The 23,175-nt window shown below is 31.6% G+C and overlaps 1 protein-coding gene and 1 pseudogene across 3 annotated transcripts; both read left to right on the forward strand.

Annotated features, from left to right (window-relative positions):
* Window positions 1–28: 28 nt before the first annotated feature.
* Window positions 29–1,079, forward strand: LOC114381673 (annotated as a pseudogene).
* Window positions 1,080–16,472: 15,393 nt separating this feature from the next.
* LOC114382099 (mediator of RNA polymerase II transcription subunit 1-like) lies at window positions 16,473–22,209 on the forward strand. Of its 3 annotated transcripts, none has more exons than XM_028341335.1 (5): window positions 16,473–17,804; window positions 18,076–18,827; window positions 18,913–18,975; window positions 20,441–21,214; window positions 21,526–22,209. In XM_028341335.1, the coding sequence occupies exons 1-5, from the start codon at window positions 17,696–17,698 to the stop codon at window positions 21,664–21,666; spliced, it is 1,839 nt and encodes a 612-aa protein (XP_028197136.1). In that variant the 5' UTR covers window positions 16,473–17,695; the 3' UTR covers window positions 21,667–22,209. The 3 variants fall into 3 exon arrangements, with proteins under 3 accessions (XP_028197136.1, XP_028197137.1, XP_028197135.1); XM_028341334.1 differs by having other exon boundaries at window positions 16,474–17,804; window positions 18,913–19,002; XM_028341336.1 differs by lacking the exon at window positions 18,913–18,975.
* Window positions 22,210–23,175: the final 966 nt, after the last annotated feature.

Here is a 23,175-nt window from a genome sequence, read left to right on the forward strand (position 1 = left end):
AACAAGGGTTTCTTAAGCAAGGAAGAAGATGACAATTATATTTTACAATGACATCAACTTCGGTGAAGGTTTCCTTCAATCGTTGTGCAAGAATGACGATTTGGGGTTTCGAAACGACGAGGTCAAAGAAAAGAAGCCTATGTCGTTGTTGTTGGGGTTTCGACTATTGTTTCTATTTTTCTCTAAAAGAAATAGGTTTTGTCTTTGAAATGTGAGGGTTTTGCATAAAGAATGGTTTTTTTTTAACGAATGCATTGATGTTTTTAGGTTTATGCTGCAGGTATTTGGTTCAAGATTCCCAAATTTCAGGATTGTGGGGGTTGCTTTTATCGAGGAAGTATTTGTGTATTGTATGGCTCTAGATTCTGAAGTCTTGAACTTTTTAATGTGAAAAATGATGCAATTTTAGTTTGACTTATGTTTTGGGGTTGTGTTTTATAGCACAAGATAAGATTTCTGATTTTGAGATGAAGCTGATGGACATCGACAATGAGTACCTTGGGATTCTAGAGGTGTATCATGTTATGTCATTGTTAAGATGCCATCCTCTGAGTTTGCTAGGATTTGCAAGGATCTCAATAGTATTGATGACACTAGTAATTGGCTTTGCTTCTCTATTTCAGTGGTTTGTTAATGTTTGATTGTTTTGTTGTTGGGTGTTTTGTTGTGTATGTTGAAGTTGTCATTTTGATTACTAAGGAGGGTGTAAAGTTTTCCACCAAAGGAGACATTGGAACTACCAATATAGTTTGCAAGCAGAATACTTCTATGGACAAGGTGAGATATTGTTTTCCATCTCATTGTTTTTGTTCCACCTATGATTTTTTAGCTTAATAGTCAATTATTGAATTGCATAGTGGCGGACTTTTTTACATGGTTGTAATTTTTGGTTAATGTTGCAGCCTGAAGAAGCTTCTATCATTGAGATGAATGAGCCATTGTCCAACATAGTTATCATTAGTTTATCAAATGAGCTATCAGTTGTAGTTGAGTACAAGATTGTTAAGATGGGTTATGTGTGCTTCTACTTGGCTCCTAAGATAGAAGAGGGTGAAGAAGATACAAAACCTCAAGTTTAATCTACCTATTAGATGTTGGGTTAAGATATTAGGATTTCAATGCCTTCTGAACTAGTATTTTTTGTTATACATCTTTTGTTGAAGATATTTTAACCTTGTAAGCAACGAATTGACATTTTGTGGATTTCTTATATGTGTATTGGTTCCCTGCCACCTTATTTCCTCCGGAATTTATTGTTTAGAACAATGTGAAACAATCGGTGTGCATTTTATTGTTGATGCATTTTTATTTTTGTGAACCGAAATAGCTTCATAACAAAATATTGCATGTTAGTAGAAACCTTGAGTTAACCATATAACAGTACTACTTTTACATTTGATATGGATATTTTCACTTAAAAGATTCATACATTTCTTCTTTAAAAAAAAAAAAGAAGAAGAAGAAGAAGCTAACTTCATATTTGAATCCTTGGGAGAAGATGGTACTGAATTTTGATCAATCAACAATAGGGTGGAAAAGGAAATGAGAGGTAATAAAGTTGAAAATACCTCAAAGAAAAAAAATAAAGAATAATAGTTGAATAAACCATCCATCTGAGCCAATTTTCAAGCTAGAGTTAGAGTAATCGATGCCCATATACAGAAGGTTTCTTCAGAAACGATCAACATAAAGAGAAAAAAAAGAAAAACATTGATTAAAAGAAAATAAAACGCAGAATTGTCACACACACATTCAACGAAAACCCCTCAAAGCTTTTGAGTTTCCATCTACCACAAGCAACAACGTGTTATTTTATTTTATTTCAAAAAAATATTTCATTTAAGTTGTTCTAAAGCAGAACCTGAAAAAACCAAAAATCCCAGAAAAAAATTTAAAAAAAAAAACAAAGAAGCAGTTTTGTGATACCCTATAAACCCCAGAAGAACAAAATCTTAAAGTTATCTTTAAATGACACATGTTAAAATCAGAGTCATTAAATTAATTGAATGACACAAATCATTTTTCTGACTTGAGATTCCATATAACCTATTGAATCAACAATTCAATGGTTCACCCCTAATTCAAGCATCTTCCCAGAATTTGATTTTGTCTCCCCTTCCTAACACTTTCCTAGTATGACTCGAAAATCATCCCCTATGATCCCTACCTTAACACACTCTCATCTCCACCACAATGAAGTAGTAGGTCCACGCAGGATATATATTCTTATATTAGATGTAAGTATTTGAGAATTTTTATTATAATTATAATACTTAATCTTCTTACAAAATTCATAATAAACTTCACACATTATACTTTTTATTTAATTATGTTTAAAGATAATAACTCTTATGTAGTTTAATGGATTAAATATATTTTTGGTTTACGTAAAATTAACGTTTTGGTTTTTTATGAAGAAAAAAATAGTTTCCACAATAATCTAAATTATTAATTTGGTCTTTATTGTTATATGACACATTAATTGTTTATCCGTTTAACAAAAAGTCAAATAATCATCTAAAGTGACGTTCACTTGTATCTACGATACCATGTCATCATGCCACATTTCTAAATTATTTTTTAATTATTAGATCCCTAAAATAAATATTATTTAGCTACATTAAATAAATGTTACTACTATTTATTTACCTTAAAATGAATGTTAGGGATAAAAATAGTTATTTTATACTTTGAAGGATGAAAACTATTCTAAATAGGTTTTACGCTTAAATAATCTTGATTGGAATTTAATCCAACTCAATCAAGCAGGATTAGTCCTCTAACATTTTACGGGTCCAGGGCGTAACAACATATAGAAACACTTTATATACATGTAATATAAAGGGTTAAATATGTTTTTGGATTCTTCAAATTATGTTACTGTTAAATACAACTTTTTTAGTCTCTCCTACACTAAAAAAATTGTCACAAATTGTTTATCCAAACTGCTAAAAATCATAAAGAAGAACTAAAAAAACATCATTTTTTGAAATTGAGTAATTAGGAACACCAAATTTAAATTTAGCAGTCCAAAAATAACAATGACCCAAATTTAAAAGATAAACAAATATATTAAGTTTATTATAAAATATAAACATATGTTCCAAAAAAATAGACATGTAATTTCATTAAAAATATATAATAGTATCTTATTATATATAAAATATTTTTCTTCCTCCATACAAAACTCTATGGACAGAAGCAGGTTGCCTTCTAATTCCTCGTTGTGGTGGAGAGACATGACTTCTTTTAACTCTCATGCTTTGTGTCCCCAAGGATGATTGTCAGCAAACATTTGTAGGAAGGTAAGGAATGGAGAAAATACTTTATTTTGGTCTGATAAATGGCTGGGAAATTTTAGACTTAGTGAAAGCTTTTCACATCTATATCAAATTGCAAAAGATAAAGGCATGTTGATTTCTGCAAAAATAAATAACAACGGAAGTGAGGAAACTTGGATTTGGTCATGGCGTAGAAGGATTTTTGTTTGGGAGGAGGTCTTATTGGAGGAGTTGATTTCTATATTACAGGGTATATCACTGGAAATGAGCGTGGAAGACTCATGGATATGGACGGGGGATGATTCGTTCTCCTTCTCAGTTGTTTATGTGTATAAACTAATCTTTAATCACAATTTGGTGGTTCAGGATACCTTTATTTTAAAGAGATTTTCAAAAGTTTATGGTATGTGATTGTACCCTCAAAGGTGTTGATTTTTTCATGGAGGTTGATGTTAGATAGACTCCCAACTTACTTCCAATTGGGTAAAAGAGGTGTGGTAGGTATAAACTTCCAACAATCTTGTGTTTTGCGATCTTATTGGGGTTGAGGATGTTCAACATATTTTCTTTAGATGCCCTCTTATTAATAATATATGGACACATGTGATTAAGTGGCTGGGTTTTGATTTTGTTATTCCTAATGACATTAAAAATTGTACTCTCAGTTGGGTCTTTGTTTTGAGGGGGGGAGACTAATAGATTGAGATATATGGTGTGGCATGTAACATGTTGGTGTATCTAGCTAATGCGCAACAAGTGATCATCTTTCGCAATGGCAATGCTGACTTGTCAAGCCTTATGTTTCAGATTAAGTCCATGTCTTTGACATTGTCGATGTATAAAATTGGGGTTAATCTATGAGTGTTTTTTTGCATATTGGTGTAATAGTCCAATGTTATGTTTACTGTCACGATGTGTATAGTGATTCAAGTGTTTTGTATTGTCTATACAACTTGTGCAAACTAAGAACTCTCATATGTATGTATATATATATATATATATATATATATATATATATATATATATATATATATATATATATCCTTTCCAAAAAAGTATAAAATATTTTCTACTAAAAGCAACATATAAATACAAAATATTGCATACGAATAGACTTTTAACTTTTGGAGGAAATTAAATTTTTGTTAACTTCAATGCTTGAATAAGTTGAAATTAGTAATTGAAAAAGATTTTAAAAAAGTTAACAAAATTAAGTAATGGTCAAAGAAATTTTTTTTTTTCTACACATTATTTATAAAAAAAATTGGCCCACTTAATCACAGGCTAAGTCTCGTCTCCCCTTAAAACATCCATTAGGATTGGGCCTACATTCAAGATATGATGATCATTACCTAAAGGAATAAGACTTTTTCTATTTCTACTCTCCCTTGTTACTTGTACACTATGCTTTTGAATTTTTTTCTTTCCAAAAATACATTCCCCTTTACACACACCTATAAGTTTTGTGATTTAGAAATTGCTCCAAGTTAGCATCTCAAAATTCTTTTTAGTTGCATTCTAGAAATTGTTTTATAGGTTATAATAAAATCCTTCTTCCTCAAATCAAGTATCTAGTCCAACTTTGTTCCAAATAAAGAAAATCCATTAAACCCACATACCCATGTCAATTTTTTTTTTTTGGAAAAGCTCCAACAACAATGCAAAAAATGGTGTTATTTCTTGTACTCAAGCTTAATTGAAAAACATAGTCAAGCAATAAAGCTACTTTTATCAGCATCTTATGATACCAATAATTACCCACACGTTGCACTAATATCTGAACGTAAATCTACACCTCAAGGCCGACATATAAAACAACAATGTGACCTTGTATTATCCCACATAAATTGGCCCCAAGAAACAAGTGATCACATCTGACAATGAATAGTGAGGTCCTTATGAACATCAGAGAATGCAATGCATTGAGACATCTTCCAATCATAGAGAAGGAGAATCCTCGCACCCTTGCCTTCATCCATGGAAATGTTGTGACTTTGATGATGGGAGGTAGAATAATGACTAAATTGCATTATTGGTCCCCCTAGTTTTCCTAATCCGTGAATTTAATCCCCCCCCCCCATTTTTAAGGCATTTAATCTCCCTAGTATAAAAATTTCTCAATTTTAGTTCAACAATTAAATTTGATGCGTTGACTGTTATTTCTAACGTTGACCTAATGACATGGCACTATAGTTACTTGTTAGTTGTGTATTAAGTAATGTTAATAACTTAATTAGGCAATTTAAAAATATGAGAAAAAAACCAAATTGAACCCTAAAATTATCCAATTTCATCGAAGACAAACAACACTCTCCATCAAACTCTAAAATCACTCTTCTCTGATTCTCTGTTAAACCCTAAACACGATTGATGTTGTTCTTGTTGTTCTTTGCAAACACAATGCGTGAAATTTTTGTGTTTCACACATGATGGTTGGCGATTGGGGTTGTTGGGGATGTGCATCTCACGCAGGGTTGAAGGGGAGAAAACATGAGGGTCCAGTTTATTGTTTCAGGTAAGATTCCTGATAGTATTAAGAGAATATTTGGGTCGTATGAAAAGTTGGAGAATGTGGTCTAGGGTTTATGTTTTTAAATTGCTTTTGGTTCTCGATTAGGATATTTTATAGCGTAAAACATGGGTACTTGTTGGGTGCTAGTTGAATATGCATGTGGGGTATACTATTATGTTGTAATGGTGTTTGTGTTTATATTTCATTTTTTACACGTGCCATGTATGGTATATTACAAGTTAGCCATAGAAGTTTAAATAATTGCAAGAAATGGTCCCTATAATGGGTAGATTCAGGGAAAATTTGAAATAATCAAATTTTGGGTTGATTTTGGTTGATGTATATTTATTGCTTTATATGTTTCACTATTTATTGGCATTTTTGTTGTGTACTGTACATATTCATTAGTTATATCTTGAATTATTAATTCAAAGCCAACTGAATTGGTTACTATAAGGGTGACTATGCACTACTCTGGAATGTTCATTTATGAGCCCTGTACTGTGTATGTAAAGGGTAGATTACATGAAATTGATTGAGATTTTGATTTGGATGAGTTATCCTATATTGAGTTTACAAATGAGGTAGAGAGGTTCGGGTTCAAACATTTCTAATGTCTTTGGTACAAACATCCTTGACTTGCTTTGAGCCGTGGGTTGAAACCATTGAACAGTAAATATGATGTGCTTCATCTAACTAAAGATTGTAAAGGGTTAAAAGCAGTTGAAATATATGTGGAACATTTTATTGATGTTCCACTATTTGATGAAGGGTGACCAAAAGGGAGGGGGAAAAATTCATGGTATATGATGTTAAAGTTGTTAGTATTAATGATGTTGACAGTATGGTTATGAAAGATGATGTATAGGTTGGTCAGGGTACTGATGATGGTAATGATAAGGAGACTAATGATGGTAGTGATAAGGGGACTGATGATTGTAGTGATAAAAAGTGACAATGAATACAGATCATTGGATGATAGTGACTATGAAGAAGATTGAGATTGGACTTGTATATTAGATCCATAAACCTTTGCTCCAAATCCTCCTCATCCTCCATCAACTGATGAAGATGAATATAGGAAAACATAGGATATTGATGCACCTTATTATGTTGATGAAGAACAAGCAACAATAGGTGATTTTGAAGATGAGGATGGTGAAACCGATGAGTTGGAAACACCACTTGAGGATGAAAGGATTTTTAAGGTCAAATTCCCAAATTTTAGACAACCTAATGATGATGCTAAGATTTCTTTTGAGCCTAGGCTGATATTTAATACCAAGAAAAAGATTGCTGATGTAGTGAAATCCTTTGCAATGGTGCAAAATAAAAAAATTTAAGATTAAGAAAAATGACAAGAAAAAAGTTGTTGTAAGATGTGACCCAGGGTGTCCATTTAGGCTAAAGGCTAGTAAGTCAAACCATAAGATTTCTTGGCAAGTTGTAACCTTCAAGAATGAACACACCTATCACAGGACTGACAAAAATAGACAGGCTAAAATTGAATGACTGAGTAATAAGTTCATGGGACTTTTAAAACATACACCAGACACAAAGACAAGAGCTCTCATTGCTTATGCACTAGACACATGGGGTAACAACTGAGTCTAGACCAAGCCTATAAAGCTAAGTGCGGGACAATTAAAAAGATACAAGGTGCATCAAAAAATCGGTATATGCAGTTAATAAATTATGGTAATGAGTTGTTAAGGAAAAACAAACACTACAGTAATCAAGTCTAACTTGACAAATAAGAGACTTGTGTTTAAGAGAATATATGTTTGTCTTGAGGCTTGCAAAGCTGCATTTGTCACTACTTGTAGACCTTTAATTGGATTAGATGAATGCTTTTTAAAAGGAGATTTTGGTGGTCATCTTTTGACAACTATTGGGAAGGATGCAGACAATCAAATTATTCTTGTGGCATATGGAATAGTGGAGGCTGAAACTATTGATTCATGGTCTGGGTTCATTCATTTCTTATTGGATGACTTGAATGTAATTGATTCAAAAAATTGGGCTTTCATATCTAATCAGCAAAAATGTTTGTTTACCTTAAAGAAACTTAATTGTGTTACCTAATTGTTTCTTGATTTATTTCATTAATTACATATAATTAACTATTTTTTGATTATATAAAGGGTTTGGTCAATGTAATTCATGACTTAGGGGGAATTGTAGACCATCGAGTATGTGTAAGGTATCTATACAACAATTTCAGGAAAAGGCATCCAAGTGGTTAGTTGAAAGATTTGATGTGACAAGTTGCAAGAGCCACAACTGTTCCTTATTTCTAGAGAATCATGCAGAAGATTAAGGAGGTCAACGAAGGTGCTTAGAAGGAACTACATGATCTTGAAGAAACTGCCTGGACTAAGTCAGCATATAAGAATAACACACAATATGATATGATCTGTAAGTTAACAATATGTGTGAAGCTTTCAACAAATGTATCTTAGAGTACAGGGACAAACCAATAATCATCTTATTGGAAGGGATAAAGTTCTACTTGACAAGGAGGATTATGAAGTTAAGTGAACAAATGATGAGATACAAGGGCACTATTTGTCCTAAGGTTCAACTTATAGTGGAGAAGAACAAAAAGGATATTGTGGGATGGACTCCTAATTGGTCTAGTGGTGACCAATATTCATTACTATGGTTCTTATGTATTTGGATCAAGAAATCAAAACCAACACTAAGAAATCGAGACCAGTTAGTTAGTACTATTGTTGGTATCTATTAGACAATACTTTGTTGATCTTGGTATCAATGATAAATACCAGTATTTCTATCAATTAAGCAAATCAGGGAAGTATTAAAAAGGATACAATTAATCAAAAGGATATACACTTGATCATACCAAAATAAGGGACCAATTTCATTGATAATTTAAATCTCTTTTACAGGCTTGTCATCTTACATTCATGTTTAAATAGCCTTAACACTTACAACATCAATATCTCTTGCAAGCTATTACAACAAAAAGCAAAATTATATTCATCCAAGACAGAATTAGTCCAATGACTAACAATTTCTCTCTATTTTTCCTCTTATTCAACTCATTCAAACTTGTTTTCTCCAACTTCATGGTTGCTTCCATCTCATTCATTTTTGTCACCATCTTTGTCATTAGCTCAATTTCCTTACGCTTTAGCTCATCCTTCTTCTTAAGCAATCCAAGAATAACTCTATTTTCATAAGGATTCATTTCAGGATCATACCAATAAAAAAATTTACACCCTCTTTTACCTAATACCTACAAAACAATAGAAAATGAACCAATTACATCCTCTTCCTTAGCAAACCCATTACAACAAAATCTAGAGAACAACCAAAAAACACAATGCACTATTACATACCTTGTATAGTCCACAACAAAAAAACCTTCTCCTCGGGTTATCCTGAGTCCATGCCATCACCAACAAAGCTTCTACGTTACATTCACAAAAACAAAGCCTTCTTCAGGGACTAGAAGCAGAGCTACCCGAGGCTCCACTGCTTTCCATAAACTAAGCATAAAAAACAAGATGGGTCCGGGTTCATCAATAAACAAAAGAAGAGAAGAGTGAGCTAGAGTTCAAAATAGGTTCTCTGTTGGGTCGAAGAGGGAGAACGGGTCCAAGGGGTCAAAGATGATGGAGACATGGGACAAAGCTTCAGAAGTGTTCGACCATGGCTTCCAATGTTGTCCTTGGTCAAAGGAGTGAAAGGAAAGAAAAAACTTGCTTAATGTTGTAATGTTTTTCTAAAAAAATTAATTAGCTTTTAATCTTTTAATTAACTTTAATAATCACAATTAGTCTTAATTAAATCACTTATTTAGTCAATATTATCTCACTTAACAGCCAACGTATCAAATTTAATAGTTTAACCAAAATTGAGAAATTTTAATACTAAGGGGATTAAATGCCTTAAATTTTTTTAGGGGGATTAAATTCATGGATTAGGAAAATTAGGGGGGACTAAAAGTGTAGTTTAGCCTAGAATAAAAGGAAAGGAGATATTGAAGTCAGAGAAAGGATGTAGGGTTTCGAAATATGGAAGAAGAAAACTTAATGAGATTGTATTTTGTAGGATATTTTTGGAAATGAAAATCAAGAAGGAAGTGCATTAACAATAAAGGAGAGTGGAAATAGCAATCACCAAGGCATACTTTTTAGTGTAAGCCCTAAAGCCTAAATGCCAATGTTTTAACTTTGATTTACATTTTATCAAGACATTTTTTTTATATCATGATATTGGTGTAGAGTATTACTAGTTTTTACTAATATCTGTCTAAGAACCTTAACCAGTTACTTTTAATGAGATCTTTCCTCTTAATTACGTTTTTTCCATTCACAAAATTCAAACCCAAAAACTTATTTAAAAGAATCGAGTCCATGACCACTCAAACTAACGAGATCAACATTTTATTTATATGTGAGACATTTTGTAACATCCTCATTTATTTTAATATTTAATTGTATGTGTAAATATAGAATTTTTATTTTCTTAATGTTTTTTCGTATAATGTAACGAGTTTATATTAACCATAAAAAAGAGATTGATATTACAAAATTTTGACTGCACGAGTTGATATTCCAAGTAGATTTCCAATTGATTTTACATAATTAAAACCAAACAATAGAAAAATGACAAATATGTCCTTAACTATCAACCACAAAACAGATAAACAAATATATTAAAGACTACAAAATAATGATTAAAAATAGCTTATATTAATATTTTAAACATTAAAATATAAGTTTGGAAACTTTACAAGAAGTTCAGAAAGTTCCACGTAAAAAGATGGAAATGTTATTGTTTAACTGCGTAATTAAATAAGTGTCATTTTAATATCAAAAGGTCTTTAAAAAACTATTTAAAATTCATTTTTAGATTAAATAAAAATTTCCTTGATTAAAAATAAATTTCATAATTATTAAAGTAGAAAATTATTTTTGATGATTTTTGGACATAAACAGCATTTTTTTTGTTTTTTTTATAAAATATAGAAAGTGTGAAGACTTATTTTAAAATTTTTAAAATAATAAATATTTCTTAAGAATTTTTTTCCACGTAAGATTATACACAAAAATTATATAATTTAATTATTGTGGCAAAAATATTATTAATTAATAGCTAAGTTGTAATTAATAGATGTAATTTGGACAAAAACCTTATTACCTGGGCTGGTCTGCACATTGTGGGCTGGACCAGCAGAGAACAGAATCCCGAAGCCTAGTTGCTTACAACAGTTTTAGAATTTAAGCTTTAAATATTTTTTAATCTTTATAATTTAGTTTTTTTTTCATCCGTGTAAATGTTTATTTTAATTCTTGTAAATTATTCTTTGTAATTTAAGCTTAAATTATTTTTTAATCATTGAAAAACAAAACAACCAAATTTATAAGGATTAAAAATAAAAAATTAATTTTAAAAGGACAAAAAACAAAAAACATTAAATTATAAAGACTAAAAAAGTATTTAGAACTATAATTTAAATAAGTTATCATTAACAAATAATTTAAATAGATTATTAATTATTAATATAATAGGAAGTTATTAGGAAAGTGTTATATTAGATCATTCTTAATTCTACTAACAAGTACAATCATTCAATATCATTTTAATCACTCAACCAGACTCAGTTTCATACAAAATTGACTAAAAAACTAATGAGAAGTTAAAAACTATTAGTTATAAATTAAAAAATTAATCTATTAAATTATAAATATATGATAAAATTAGTTTTTAAAGTAGTTAAAAAGTATTAAATAGTAATAGATTAATAAAACCATGATTCATTTTAAAAGAATAATAAATTTTTATAATAAATATATTAATGATAAAAAGAGAATAAAATATAAAAAATTGAAATTTAACGTTTAAAAAAATATTACTTTAAGTAATATTTCAAAAAACACTAAATATTATTAAAAAAAACTTATTCATTCAAATAATTCAAATAAACTATTTATTTAATAATTAAATAAAATATTTTATGAAACATAATCTAACTCGATAACTCCTCTAAATCACCTCCCTTGTCAAATAATAATTTTCACACTTAAAGGAAGCCCAAAGACCACCGTTGAAGCTAGTTGTTGAAGTTTTTTCTACTCCCTTTTTCGTCATTAAACTCATGCTAAGATATGGACGGGTGATTTTGCTCTTTTGTATCACTTTTTATACTATTTTGCGTGAAAAGAAAAATGATGTTTTTCTGATACACAAGCATTTTTCAACTATTATATGAGGGCTAATTTTGAATAAGAAGACTAAACATGTTCACATTTCATATTCAAAGGGGAGTATTTGAAGCTCAAAGCTTAATGCAGAGAATAGTCTTCACAACATGGTCTTGACTTAATTAGTTGGAAAAACAAAAACTTTAATTATTCCTTCACTCAATGGATGGTATCACTGGGAGTATACGTAACTTCATTATTGCCAACGAAATGTTAATTTACTTGCTACTACATTTAATTGATGGTTAAAACATATGTGATTTGTAATTATTTTGGAATACTTGGGAAGGATTGGACATAGATGTTATGCTATCAAGGGATGCTAAGTTTTTTATTGTTTTGGTTAGTTGGTATTTATTCTCGATCTTCATTGTGAGTATAAATATAGCTAACCAAACACATTAGGAGCTAACTATATCTTATTATTGTATTCCTCTTGGATACCTCTGATACTCCAATATTTATAATATATGATTCTTTTGTCGAGAAAAAAAAAACAAAGGATGAGAGAGTTTTAAGGTTGTTCATTTCAACCCATGGATTGCCTTTTACATTGCTATTGTTTATTCATAATGAGTTTCCCCATATTCATAGTGAAGAAAATGATGCGAAGTTTGAAATTGTGGAAGTTTGTTATGTTGTTAAGCCACAAGTTAAAACAACGGTTCCATTTGATTACTTGCAATATGTTATTTTTTGTTAGAGCTTCCTGGGCTATGGATTTCACTTTTTCTCAATGTTGCTAGTTTACAGACTTTGATTAGAAATATCATGGATGTCACAACTAAATTGGATCCTATAAATATAGACCCTGACAAAGGTGGAGGTGATAGCAAAATGTGAATGAATTTTATTTAGTTTTAATTCTTTGAAATAAGAGAATTGTCTGTATTCATATTCATCTTTGTAACTTATGTTATTCCTTTTTGTTATTACAAATTCACAGAGTGACTGCTGCTATAGCTCAATTTGTTTTAATGCCTTCATATGATATTTAAAATCTTAAGAAATTGTAGATAAATTATTATTCTTTTCTTATTTTTATAGGTTAAAATCTACACGTAAAATGATTACTAAAAAAATAATTTATAGGATGAATAATTTACCTTAAATTTACTCAATTGAATTACTTAGGAAAAGTGATTCTTTAATTTTTTTTTTGTTATCGAATATTTTATTTATCGAATATAAAAACTGTGAGAATTGGTTTCTAAATCAATTTTTAGGGAAATTACTTTGTATTCCTTTTTTTATTTATTATTTTCCCATTTATGTAAAATTTGATTTATTTTATATTCCTTTTCTTTACCTACATAAATTTGAGTTCTTTTTATATACTAATATCCGTAAGTAAATTTATTAATATAAAAACTATATTTAAAAAAATATATTAATATCTACATGAACATTTTTTTTTATGAAATCAAGTAAGAAAATTTAAAATTAACTCATGAGAATGAACATTTTTTTTTTCCTGAAATCACAGTAACATCTAATTTTCAGAGTGAATGTTATGTCATTTTTTATTTGAGGAAAAATTATGTTTTCTTATTACTTTAGTGTTTTTAAATTTATTGTTGCAATGAATTTAAGGTAAATTTATTGTTGCAATGAATTTAAGGTAAATTTATTGAATATTTTATTTTGTCTAACATAAAAAAGTGTGAATTATATTAGTTTTTAAACCAATTTTTTTGGCAAATCATTGTTTATTATCTTCTTATTTGTATAAAATATTGAATATTTTTCTTTACCTACACAAATTTAAGTTATATATATATATATATATATATATATATATATATATATATATTAATAATTTGGTTTAATTCTTCAAATATGATGGCCATCTTTCTAAATGGCAACATGACCTTATTTTTTCTATGAAATTTTTTTAGTCATAATTATTTCTCATATATTAATACATAAAAAAGCTTTATATAAATATTTTTAAAAATAACTTGTGTATTGCATGAGTCTAAAAACTAGTAAGCTATAAGTTACCTAAAAACTTATAAGGCAGTTGATTTAATAAAAATGTTTGATAATACTAACTCATAAGTTAACTTATAAATGTCAAATAACATAAAATGATATATTTAATATTTAAATTTTATTTTTAATAACTTATTATCTTAAAAAGTATGACATATTTTTGTATTTACATTGAATTGATGAAATAAAACATGCAAATAATCAAATTAGGTCACATACTTTTAAGAAAACATAATTCAACAAATAATTATAAAAATGATATGATTAAAAAATGGGTAAATAGTCATTTTAATATCTAAATGTGTAAATTGTTGACAAATTCATTTCTAAAAGATGAAAATTCAATTTTTAGTTATTGAAAGTGTAAAAAGTGTTATAAATTCATTTATTTGTTAACTTTCATCTGTTAGTGTTAATGAAAGAGCTTATGAGGCATATAAGAACGAAAATATCACAAAACTGATTGCCAACATGAGTGTTGAATAGATTGGACAAAAATGTTAATAAATTGCCATTATTAGACCTAAATGTTAGTAAATTTTTTTTAGACTAGAATGTCAGTAATTTTTTTTGTATCAAAATTACCAAATGTTCCGAAGTTATCATTGTTAGATCAAAATGTCAATAATATTTTTTGTATCAAAATGTCAGTAATTTTGATTGGATATAAATGTCAGTAATTTTTTATTGGACTAAAATATCAATATGCTTTTATTGAACTAATTTGTTTGACCCCAAATTTTGTTAATAAAATATAATTTTAGGGTAAATTTGTCCTCCCTTTTATCATTGTTGCAAGTATAACATTATAATAATCACTTTAAAAAATAGGAAAACAAACATAATTTAAGACAAACATAATAATAACCATAATATTGGTTAGCAACCATAATTTGTCTATCACAATAGAAATTATCCAAAATACACATTCTAATAATGTACCAAAATAAGCACCTAATAATGTATCAATCATTACAAATTTATTCAATAATGATAATTTATTGACATTTTCGTTCAATCTATTCAGCCGTCATGTCGACAATCAATTTTGTGATATTTTCGTTCCTATTTTGCTAAAATGAAAAATGACTGACATTTTGGTCTAATAACGATGACTTGACATTTTGGTCTTGTGGAAACCTACCGACATCTTGATAAAAAAATTAATGATATTTTTGTTCAACAGAAAATTATTGACATTTAGGTATAATAATGGTAACTTATTAATATTATCGTTCAATCTATTCAACAATTATATTAACAATCAATTTTATGACAATTTCGTTCATCTGTACTACGTAGGCTTTCTCATTAACGGTAACACATGATGAAAGTTAACGGATGAATGAATTTACCGCATTTTTTATACATTCGGGAACTAAAAATTAAATTTTTATCTTTCGAGGATAAATTTATCAATGATTTATACATTTAGAGATAAAAATAATTATTTATCCTTAAAAAAATTTATAACCATACAAAAACATCGAGCAATCATAGCTGACGTATACAATATTTTGTGTTTTACTCTTAGAAGAAAAAGTGGGGCAAAAGGTATTTTTCATTTCATTTTATGTTTGCATATTTACCCGGTCAAGTCACATTTCTGCTCATAACGAAGAACTCTATTCACCAACCTGAATCTTAGTGTGTTATCGAAACTCTCCAGCTTGACCTAACAAAGTAACAAATTTCCCAACCAGTGTTGAATAATCCGTTTAGTTTATTTTTTTTTATCGTTAAAAATTAAAAATAATACCATAAAATTTATAATATTTAAACATTATAATTAACCAACTGAGTTAAATCATTTTAATATCAGTTTAGTTTATCTACACAACCCACTAAAATTATTTCGTTTGAATAAATTTACTTGAAATTTGAACAAATAAAACTATACTGTCACAATCAATTTGATAAAACAACATATCACAATCTCGACAATCTCGTTGCGGAAATCTTTTTCCCATCCATGTAAAATATAGTAATGCGGAGGTGAACCGCCAGACTTTGATGCCACGCACGCCAGTGGTTATGGTTAAGAATCAATAGTGGAAAAAAATATCACAAATATAAAATATAAAAAAAGTAACCAAAAAATGACAAAAATAAAAAACTCTACGGTTCCAAGAAGATCCAGGCTTGAATTGCACAATTTTTTTTTTAATTTGAATAATAAAGTCGTAACAGTATGGGCTACACTACACACATACATTCGAGAGGCCGAGAAATGAAACGTAAGTAACCAAAACAAAACACATGGAGAGAAAATGGGCACACACACAAAAATATTAATTTGATTTTATTACTATTTAAAAGAAATAACTAAAAAACTAAAGGAACGATGAAGTGATGTAAAATTTTATTAAATCAGATACAATAAGTGTGATTAATTTCTTATCTATTGGATTAAAAAGACACCCAAAGTCTCTTGAAAAAAAAAAAAAAAACTGAAAGAGAGAGTGTTCGTCATAACTCACGTTTGCTTCTGAGTATCCAAAAACTAACAGAAAAATTATACCTCGTCTCTCTCGCCTCGTCTCAATTTCACTACACAAAACACAAAAACAAAACCCTATTTCCTATTTCACACACACAACACATCACAACACACTCTCTCTCGCTCTTTCTTCTCCTCATTCCCTTTCGCTCTCCAACTCCGAACCAAACACTAACCAACACTCCTCTTTTCTTTCTTTCTTTCTTCTTCTCTCCCTTTTCGCATTCGGCGATAAGGCCTTGGCGGTTATTATTCAAACGTCGACGTTTCGGTTCTTATCATCATCATCAATCACTGCCTCGCCTCTAGGGTTAGTTCGTTCCTTTTTTTCCGTGTTCCTCTTTTCGCTCTCGCAATCAAACGTCGACGTTTCTCCTCTGTAACCCTAGGTTCCGGAGGAGCTTTTTTTTTTTTTTTTCTTTCTTTCACACCCCTCAATTTAATCACGTGTGGTTTATTTTCTCTCGGGTTTTGTGGTTTTCCATTACCTATTCTCTCCTGGTTCTACCCTGAATACATCGTTGCCCTTTTTAGGGCTTTATTTGTTATTATTATTTTTTTTTTTCAATTTTGGTGACATGGATGGGTTTGCAATGTGTTGAGTTCTTCTACCATTGTTGCCATAGTTGTGCTTTGATTTTCCCGATTCTTGGTTTGTTCAATTTTTCTTGGAGAGATGGAAAATCTGTGAGGGGTTTATTGTGGAAATCGGTGTTTTGGTTTAACGATGGAGGCGTAGCTTAGAGAAGCTTTCCCTTCCCAACATTGTCTTGTGTTTCAAGACACAGGTTTCTTGTTAGGGGAAAATAGGGTTTGTGTTGGAGCAGTTGTTGAATTTGTTATGGGCTTTGTAGATTGAATAGCAGGTTGTTTGGTTGGGAAGGTTGGATATTTTTTAATAACCGTTGGAGGATAGTGAGTTGTGGAGTAATTGAATTTCGCCGTGTAAGTACTGCTATTCCGTTCTGATCGGAGTGGTTTTGTGCTTGGCGGGTTTTAATTGATTAGGTTTGGGTTGTAGAAGAGTGATAAGTGGAGCAAGGTAGAGAAGGGAGATTTGTACACGATACTAACAAGTAACAAGTGTGATAGTGCTACTACTTGTGGGTGGAGTTGGTGAAGAGGTGGACGTGATTTTTCTTGGTGTTTCTGATGATGTTCAGTGTTAGTTATGGAAAGAAGTGAACCTGCATTAGTTCCAGAATGGTTGAGAAGTGCTGGAAGTGTTGCCGGGGCTGGCAGTTCAGCCCAACAGTTTGCCTCCTCATCTGGTCATACTGGTAATTTCAATGTTCTTTTTTGTATTATTTGCATGTTTTAATGCTTTTGTTTGATTTAATTTAGAACATCGCATCTCATTTAAGATGCACACGCACAACAAGGTTTTGAAAAACGGTTTGCAATCCGTAACGTCATTGTTTTTTTGATTCTCCCTGACCGCAATTTCGGCTGAATTTCTGTGCAACTTATGCAATTTAAAACCTTAGCTATTAAGTGTTTTATCCATTCAAAAGGGAGGAAAATAATAACTGTCTTGACATTGTTGTGTAGATTCTCTTTCCGTAGCTCATCACTCAAGGAATAGATCTTCTAAGAATGGTAGTGATTTTGATAGTGCTCGTTCTGTGTTTCTTGAACGGACATCCTCATCAAATTCCCGGAGGAGTTCTATAAATGGTTCTGCCAAGCATGCCTACAGTAGTTTCAACAGAAGTCATCGTGACAAGGACCGTGACAGAGAGAAAGATAGATCCAGTTTTGGAGATCACTGGGACTGTGATGGTTCTGACCCATTGGCCAACCTCTTTCCTGGAAGGATGGAGAGGGATACATTGCGGCGTTCTCATTCAATGGTTTCTAGGAAACAGAGTGAAGTTATACCTCGTAGAGTTGCTGTTGATACTAAATCTGGTGGCAGCCATCAGAACAATAGCAATGGAATACTTTCTGGGAGTAATGTTAGTAGCAGCATTCAGAAAGCTGTGTTTGACAAGGATTTTCCGTCACTTAGTACTGAAGAGAAGCAGGGAATAGCTGAAGTGGTGAGGGTTTCATCTCCTGGTTTGGGTGCCGCTGCCAGTCAGAGTCTACCTGTTGGTAGTTCAGCTTTGATTGGAGGGGAGGGATGGACATCTGCACTGGCCGAGGTACCCGCTATAATTGGGAGTAGCAGTACGGGATCTTTATCAGTTCAACAAACTGTTAATACAACATCTGGGTCTGTAGCACCAAGTACAACAGCTGGTCTTAATATGGCTGAGGCATTGGCACAGACTCCATCCCGAGCTCGCTCTGCTCCCCAGGTAGTTGAGCTAGTTGCCTCTGTCACTAGCTTCTTTATATTATTATTCTTTCAATTAATAATGATAATGCCCCAATCAACTGTAGGTGCTAGTCAAAACCCAAAGGCTTGAGGAACTGGCTATCAAGCAGTCAAGACAGTTGATTCCAGTAACACCCTCAATGCCTAAAGCTTCGGTTAGAGAATTACCTGCTGAAATACTGTTTATAATTTGTTTTTTGCAAACTTTATTCTGTTTTAGATTGCATAGCTGAATTTTATTTCTTATAGTTAATCTATATCCATATGTAGATCATCTTTTAGTTAATATTTTGTATGTTAAATTTTATGTTGGTGGTAACTTAATTAGTATAAATGTATAACTAGCTTGTACTCTAACATGTTGAGTTAGACTTGTACTTTGGCCCTTTATTTTATTTTGTTTGCATTGGAGTGCTATTTAGAGGTAAACAACTTAGTTGAGGTTGACAATTTGAAAAGTGTTTTGAATGGCCTGGAATGCTTTTGATGGTTAAAAACTGTTTGAACTTAGTTGAACTCGGGATTAAGAAGTAAATATTGATGAAATTGGTAGATGACATGAGTATGTTACCTTTATTTTTTCTTTTGTTCTTTGAGTCATGAAGCATATCATTTATATCTTCAAGTGGTTTCTTATTAGTCATATTTGTATGCAACTTGCACACTGGAGGGACATGACAAATATTTCATTTTACAAATACTACATGCTGGGACCTAAATCTGAAAATGTCATCAACTGTCTATTCTATAAACATGTTTACTTTGATCTAGTGTACAAGTCTGGGTCTAGTGGTTCACCAATTTGTATCCAAGTATTTCCCTGTTCGTGTAGTCTGGATTATCTATCTCTTCAGCATCTCTTATGTGGCTTATTCATGTGCTGGGATGATGTGGTTACTTGGAAAAACAATCTAACATGATTTGATATTCAATTGCTTAGGAAAATTCCTTTCAATTTCTTATGGTGGGCATAACAGTCATCATTTTTTAAAATAAAATTATTGTAAAAGCTTAGCAAAGAAATGCAGGAGACATATTTTTATGTATAACTATAACCTTGTACGGTCAATTTATGTCATGATAAGCTGACAACAGACGTTTGCATGCTTTGTTAGCTTATAAGTATTTCAATGTCCCTTTTAATATAATCCAACATTTGTTCACTTCTTTTGCTACCTTTGAATTCCTGCAATCTTAAATTGTTTTTCCATGCTTACTCTGGTTTTTATGGATGTCTCTATTATACATGAATTTGTGATTTATTTAGAGGATAATTGATTCTGTGAACTGTCAGGTTTGGTCTTAATGTTTCATTAAAAGTGATTTTGATTGTACAATACTCCATTTGTTTTCATGTAAATATGGAAATCTGTGGAGGAGTAAGGATTATGTATAGGATGCATTTTTTGTTTTCAATCTGTCAATGATATCAAAAGTGGATTCTAGGCATACTTCCAAAACTTTGGGAAGTTTGTATTGTCTATAGCATCATGTGTGTATTACTTTGTTGTGTTCAATAAAAAGATAAATTTATGTGTTATTTTCTTTTCTGTTAAAGTCTTTGATGATGATTTATTGTAATTTTCTTTTCAGGTTCATAATTCTGAGAAATCGAAGCCCAAAACAGCTATCAGAAATGCTGATATGAATGTAGTTACCAAGACTGTGCCACAGCAACCGTCTGCATTGCACATTGCAAGCCAATCTGTTCGCAGTGTTAATGCCAAAGTTGATACTCCAAAGACATCTGGGAAGTTTACTGATCTCAAATCAGTAGTGTGGGAAAATGGTGCTTCCCCTACCTCTAAGGATGTATCAAATCCAACAAATTATTCTAACAGCAAACCAGGAAATCAACATGCTGTTGCTTCAGGAGCTGCCTCTGCACCATTGAGGAACCCAAATAACCTAAAATCCCCTACGGAGCGGAAGCCATCTTCTATGGATTTGAAATTAGGTTCCAATTTGGAGAAGAAACATTCCATCTCTCAAGTGCAGAGCCGGAATGATTTCTTCAATCTCATTAAGAAGAAAACATTGATGAACTGCTCTGCAGTTCTTCCAGATTCTGGCCCGATGGTTTCATCTCCTGCGATGGAGAAATCTGGTGAAGTAAATAGGGAAATAGTTAACCCTTCTGCAAGTCCCCAGCCTCTTGGAAATGGTACTGAACTCACCAGCAATGGTACCCATGCTCATGAAGTGATTCACAGAATTTCTGATAATGAGGAGAAAGAATCAAATCCCAGTGTTACAATATATCCCGAGGAGGAAGAAGCTGCTTTCCTTCGTTCTCTTGGCTGGGAGGAGAACTCAGATGAGGATGAAGGCCTTACAGAGGAGGAAATCAATGCTTTCTATCAAGAGGTGATAATCTCTTATCTTGATATATCTTGTCTTGTAGTGATTATGATAATTACAATTTAAACTTCACATAGTTTATTCATGCATTGATGTGATGTATTGTGTAAATTTTGACCCTTGTGTAGTTAAAATGCCTTGTGTTTTTTAACGAAATGGGTTCAAATTTCATGTTGTGATTTGTCGAAATTGCATGCTTGACTGAACTCTTTTGCTAAACTGCGATTTTTCTTGCCGAACCAAATTACATTTTAATGCAACTTGCTGTGATCATATGGGGTTTGTCTACTTACTTTTTCTTGGTTTTTGTTTTCCAGTGCAAGAAATTGGACCCAACTGCATTCAAGCTAAGCCAGGGAATGCAGCCAAAGCTGTCCAAGTTGTTTGAATCTTATGCATCTAACTTGCGTGAATCTTCTGCTGAGTTGAGCTCTTCTGATCCCGGATCTGAAGCTTGATGTACTGTTTCTTTAATCATAGTTAGATCCAAGCTTCAAATTTTGATGGCAGATGACTAGTTCCATTCCTTTTGTTCTGAAGGCCAATGATTTGAGAGTGAAAGAAGAGGGGTGGGTTTGATTGGAACCCTGCATTTTGCAAATATTGCAATAAGTTACAGGTGCCTCAATCCTGCCTGGTTTACAGGGAATTTTTTTTTCCTTTTTTGTTTTTTGGTTATAGGGTTGGTAGGGTAGGGGCTATTTTAAGGTGCTGGGCCATTGCATCTTTTGGGGTATTTTGATCCGTTTCTTTTCTTTCATGAGGGTTTGATTCTACTTGATAAAGTTTATGCTGTTTTTGGTCAATTTTACAAAAAAAAGGGAAATTTAAAGTTTATTTTTAATTTTAGAGCATGTTGATATGATTATTTTTAGAAGTCTGTATTTTTTTGGGGATGAGCTGGTTCACAGTCTGGTTGCGGTTCCCGCAGCACTGTTAAAAATCACATCAATCAAATGTTATCGATATACAAAAAATAATAGAACTTCACTCTTTTAATTGTTTTGTATCCAATTTTTCTTTTGCATTTAAAGGCGTTGGCAGAACCAAACCCATGGAAACAAAAGAGGGTGGATCTATGCAAATCTAAAACTAGGAAAAGTCTGTTTATCCTTTACAAAAGATCTTTGTATCAAAGTAGGATAAGAGTCCCACCAAAAGAAACCACTGAAAGAACGAACGTCAGAGGCTAGAGTGTTTGCACAAGGGTTCCCCTCTCCAAAGATGTGCCCTAAGAGAAAGTTCGTAGGCTGAGAGATGTGAATGTAGTTGTGCCATCTGCTCCTAATGTCCAAGGAATTATGCTATCATTTTTAAAAGCCTCCAAAACAAGCTTGAAATCTCATGCAACCCACAACATAGGCCAATTGGTGCCCAGATGAAAAGCTAAACAGCCTAGAAATTTAGCTCTACGATCTCTATAAACCCCCCCACAACCAGCACGACCGGGACACCCTTTGGCAGAGTTGTCTGTATTACATGTAACCCATCCATAAAGTGGTGGGTACCGATTGACTTGAATGATCTTATGATTTTTCCTCGCGTGGCATGTCACACTAAAAGCCTGTAAGGTTGCGAGATCATCAGTCGTTGAGAACTTTGAGCCTGTGGAGGAGTCACCCGAGAGCTTGACATCTGTTGTGATGGAGACACACAGCTTGCAGCCCCACAAAATGATTATCAAAGAGATGTTTGTTACAGGCAAACCAAATATGCCAAATGACGTGCGTAATAGCTACAATTTGAACATCATTTATTTGATGAGAGCTAGTCCTGAAGACGAAAAACAATAAAGAGGATGCTGAGGATGTATCAATGTGGGAATTAAAAGTTTATATTTTTTTTTTAAGAGAGGGATGATTTCCGTCAAGACAAAAGGACCAAATGTCTTACATAATCCATTGCAAAGTGTTCTATCTGGGGAGGTACCTCCTCAGCCCAATAAACTTGCTTTACAAAAAATGCTA

The sequence above is a fragment of the Glycine soja genome, chromosome 13 (assembly GCF_004193775.1).
Source record: "Glycine soja cultivar W05 chromosome 13, ASM419377v2, whole genome shotgun sequence".
Classification (NCBI taxonomy): domain Eukaryota; kingdom Viridiplantae; phylum Streptophyta; class Magnoliopsida; order Fabales; family Fabaceae; genus Glycine; species Glycine soja.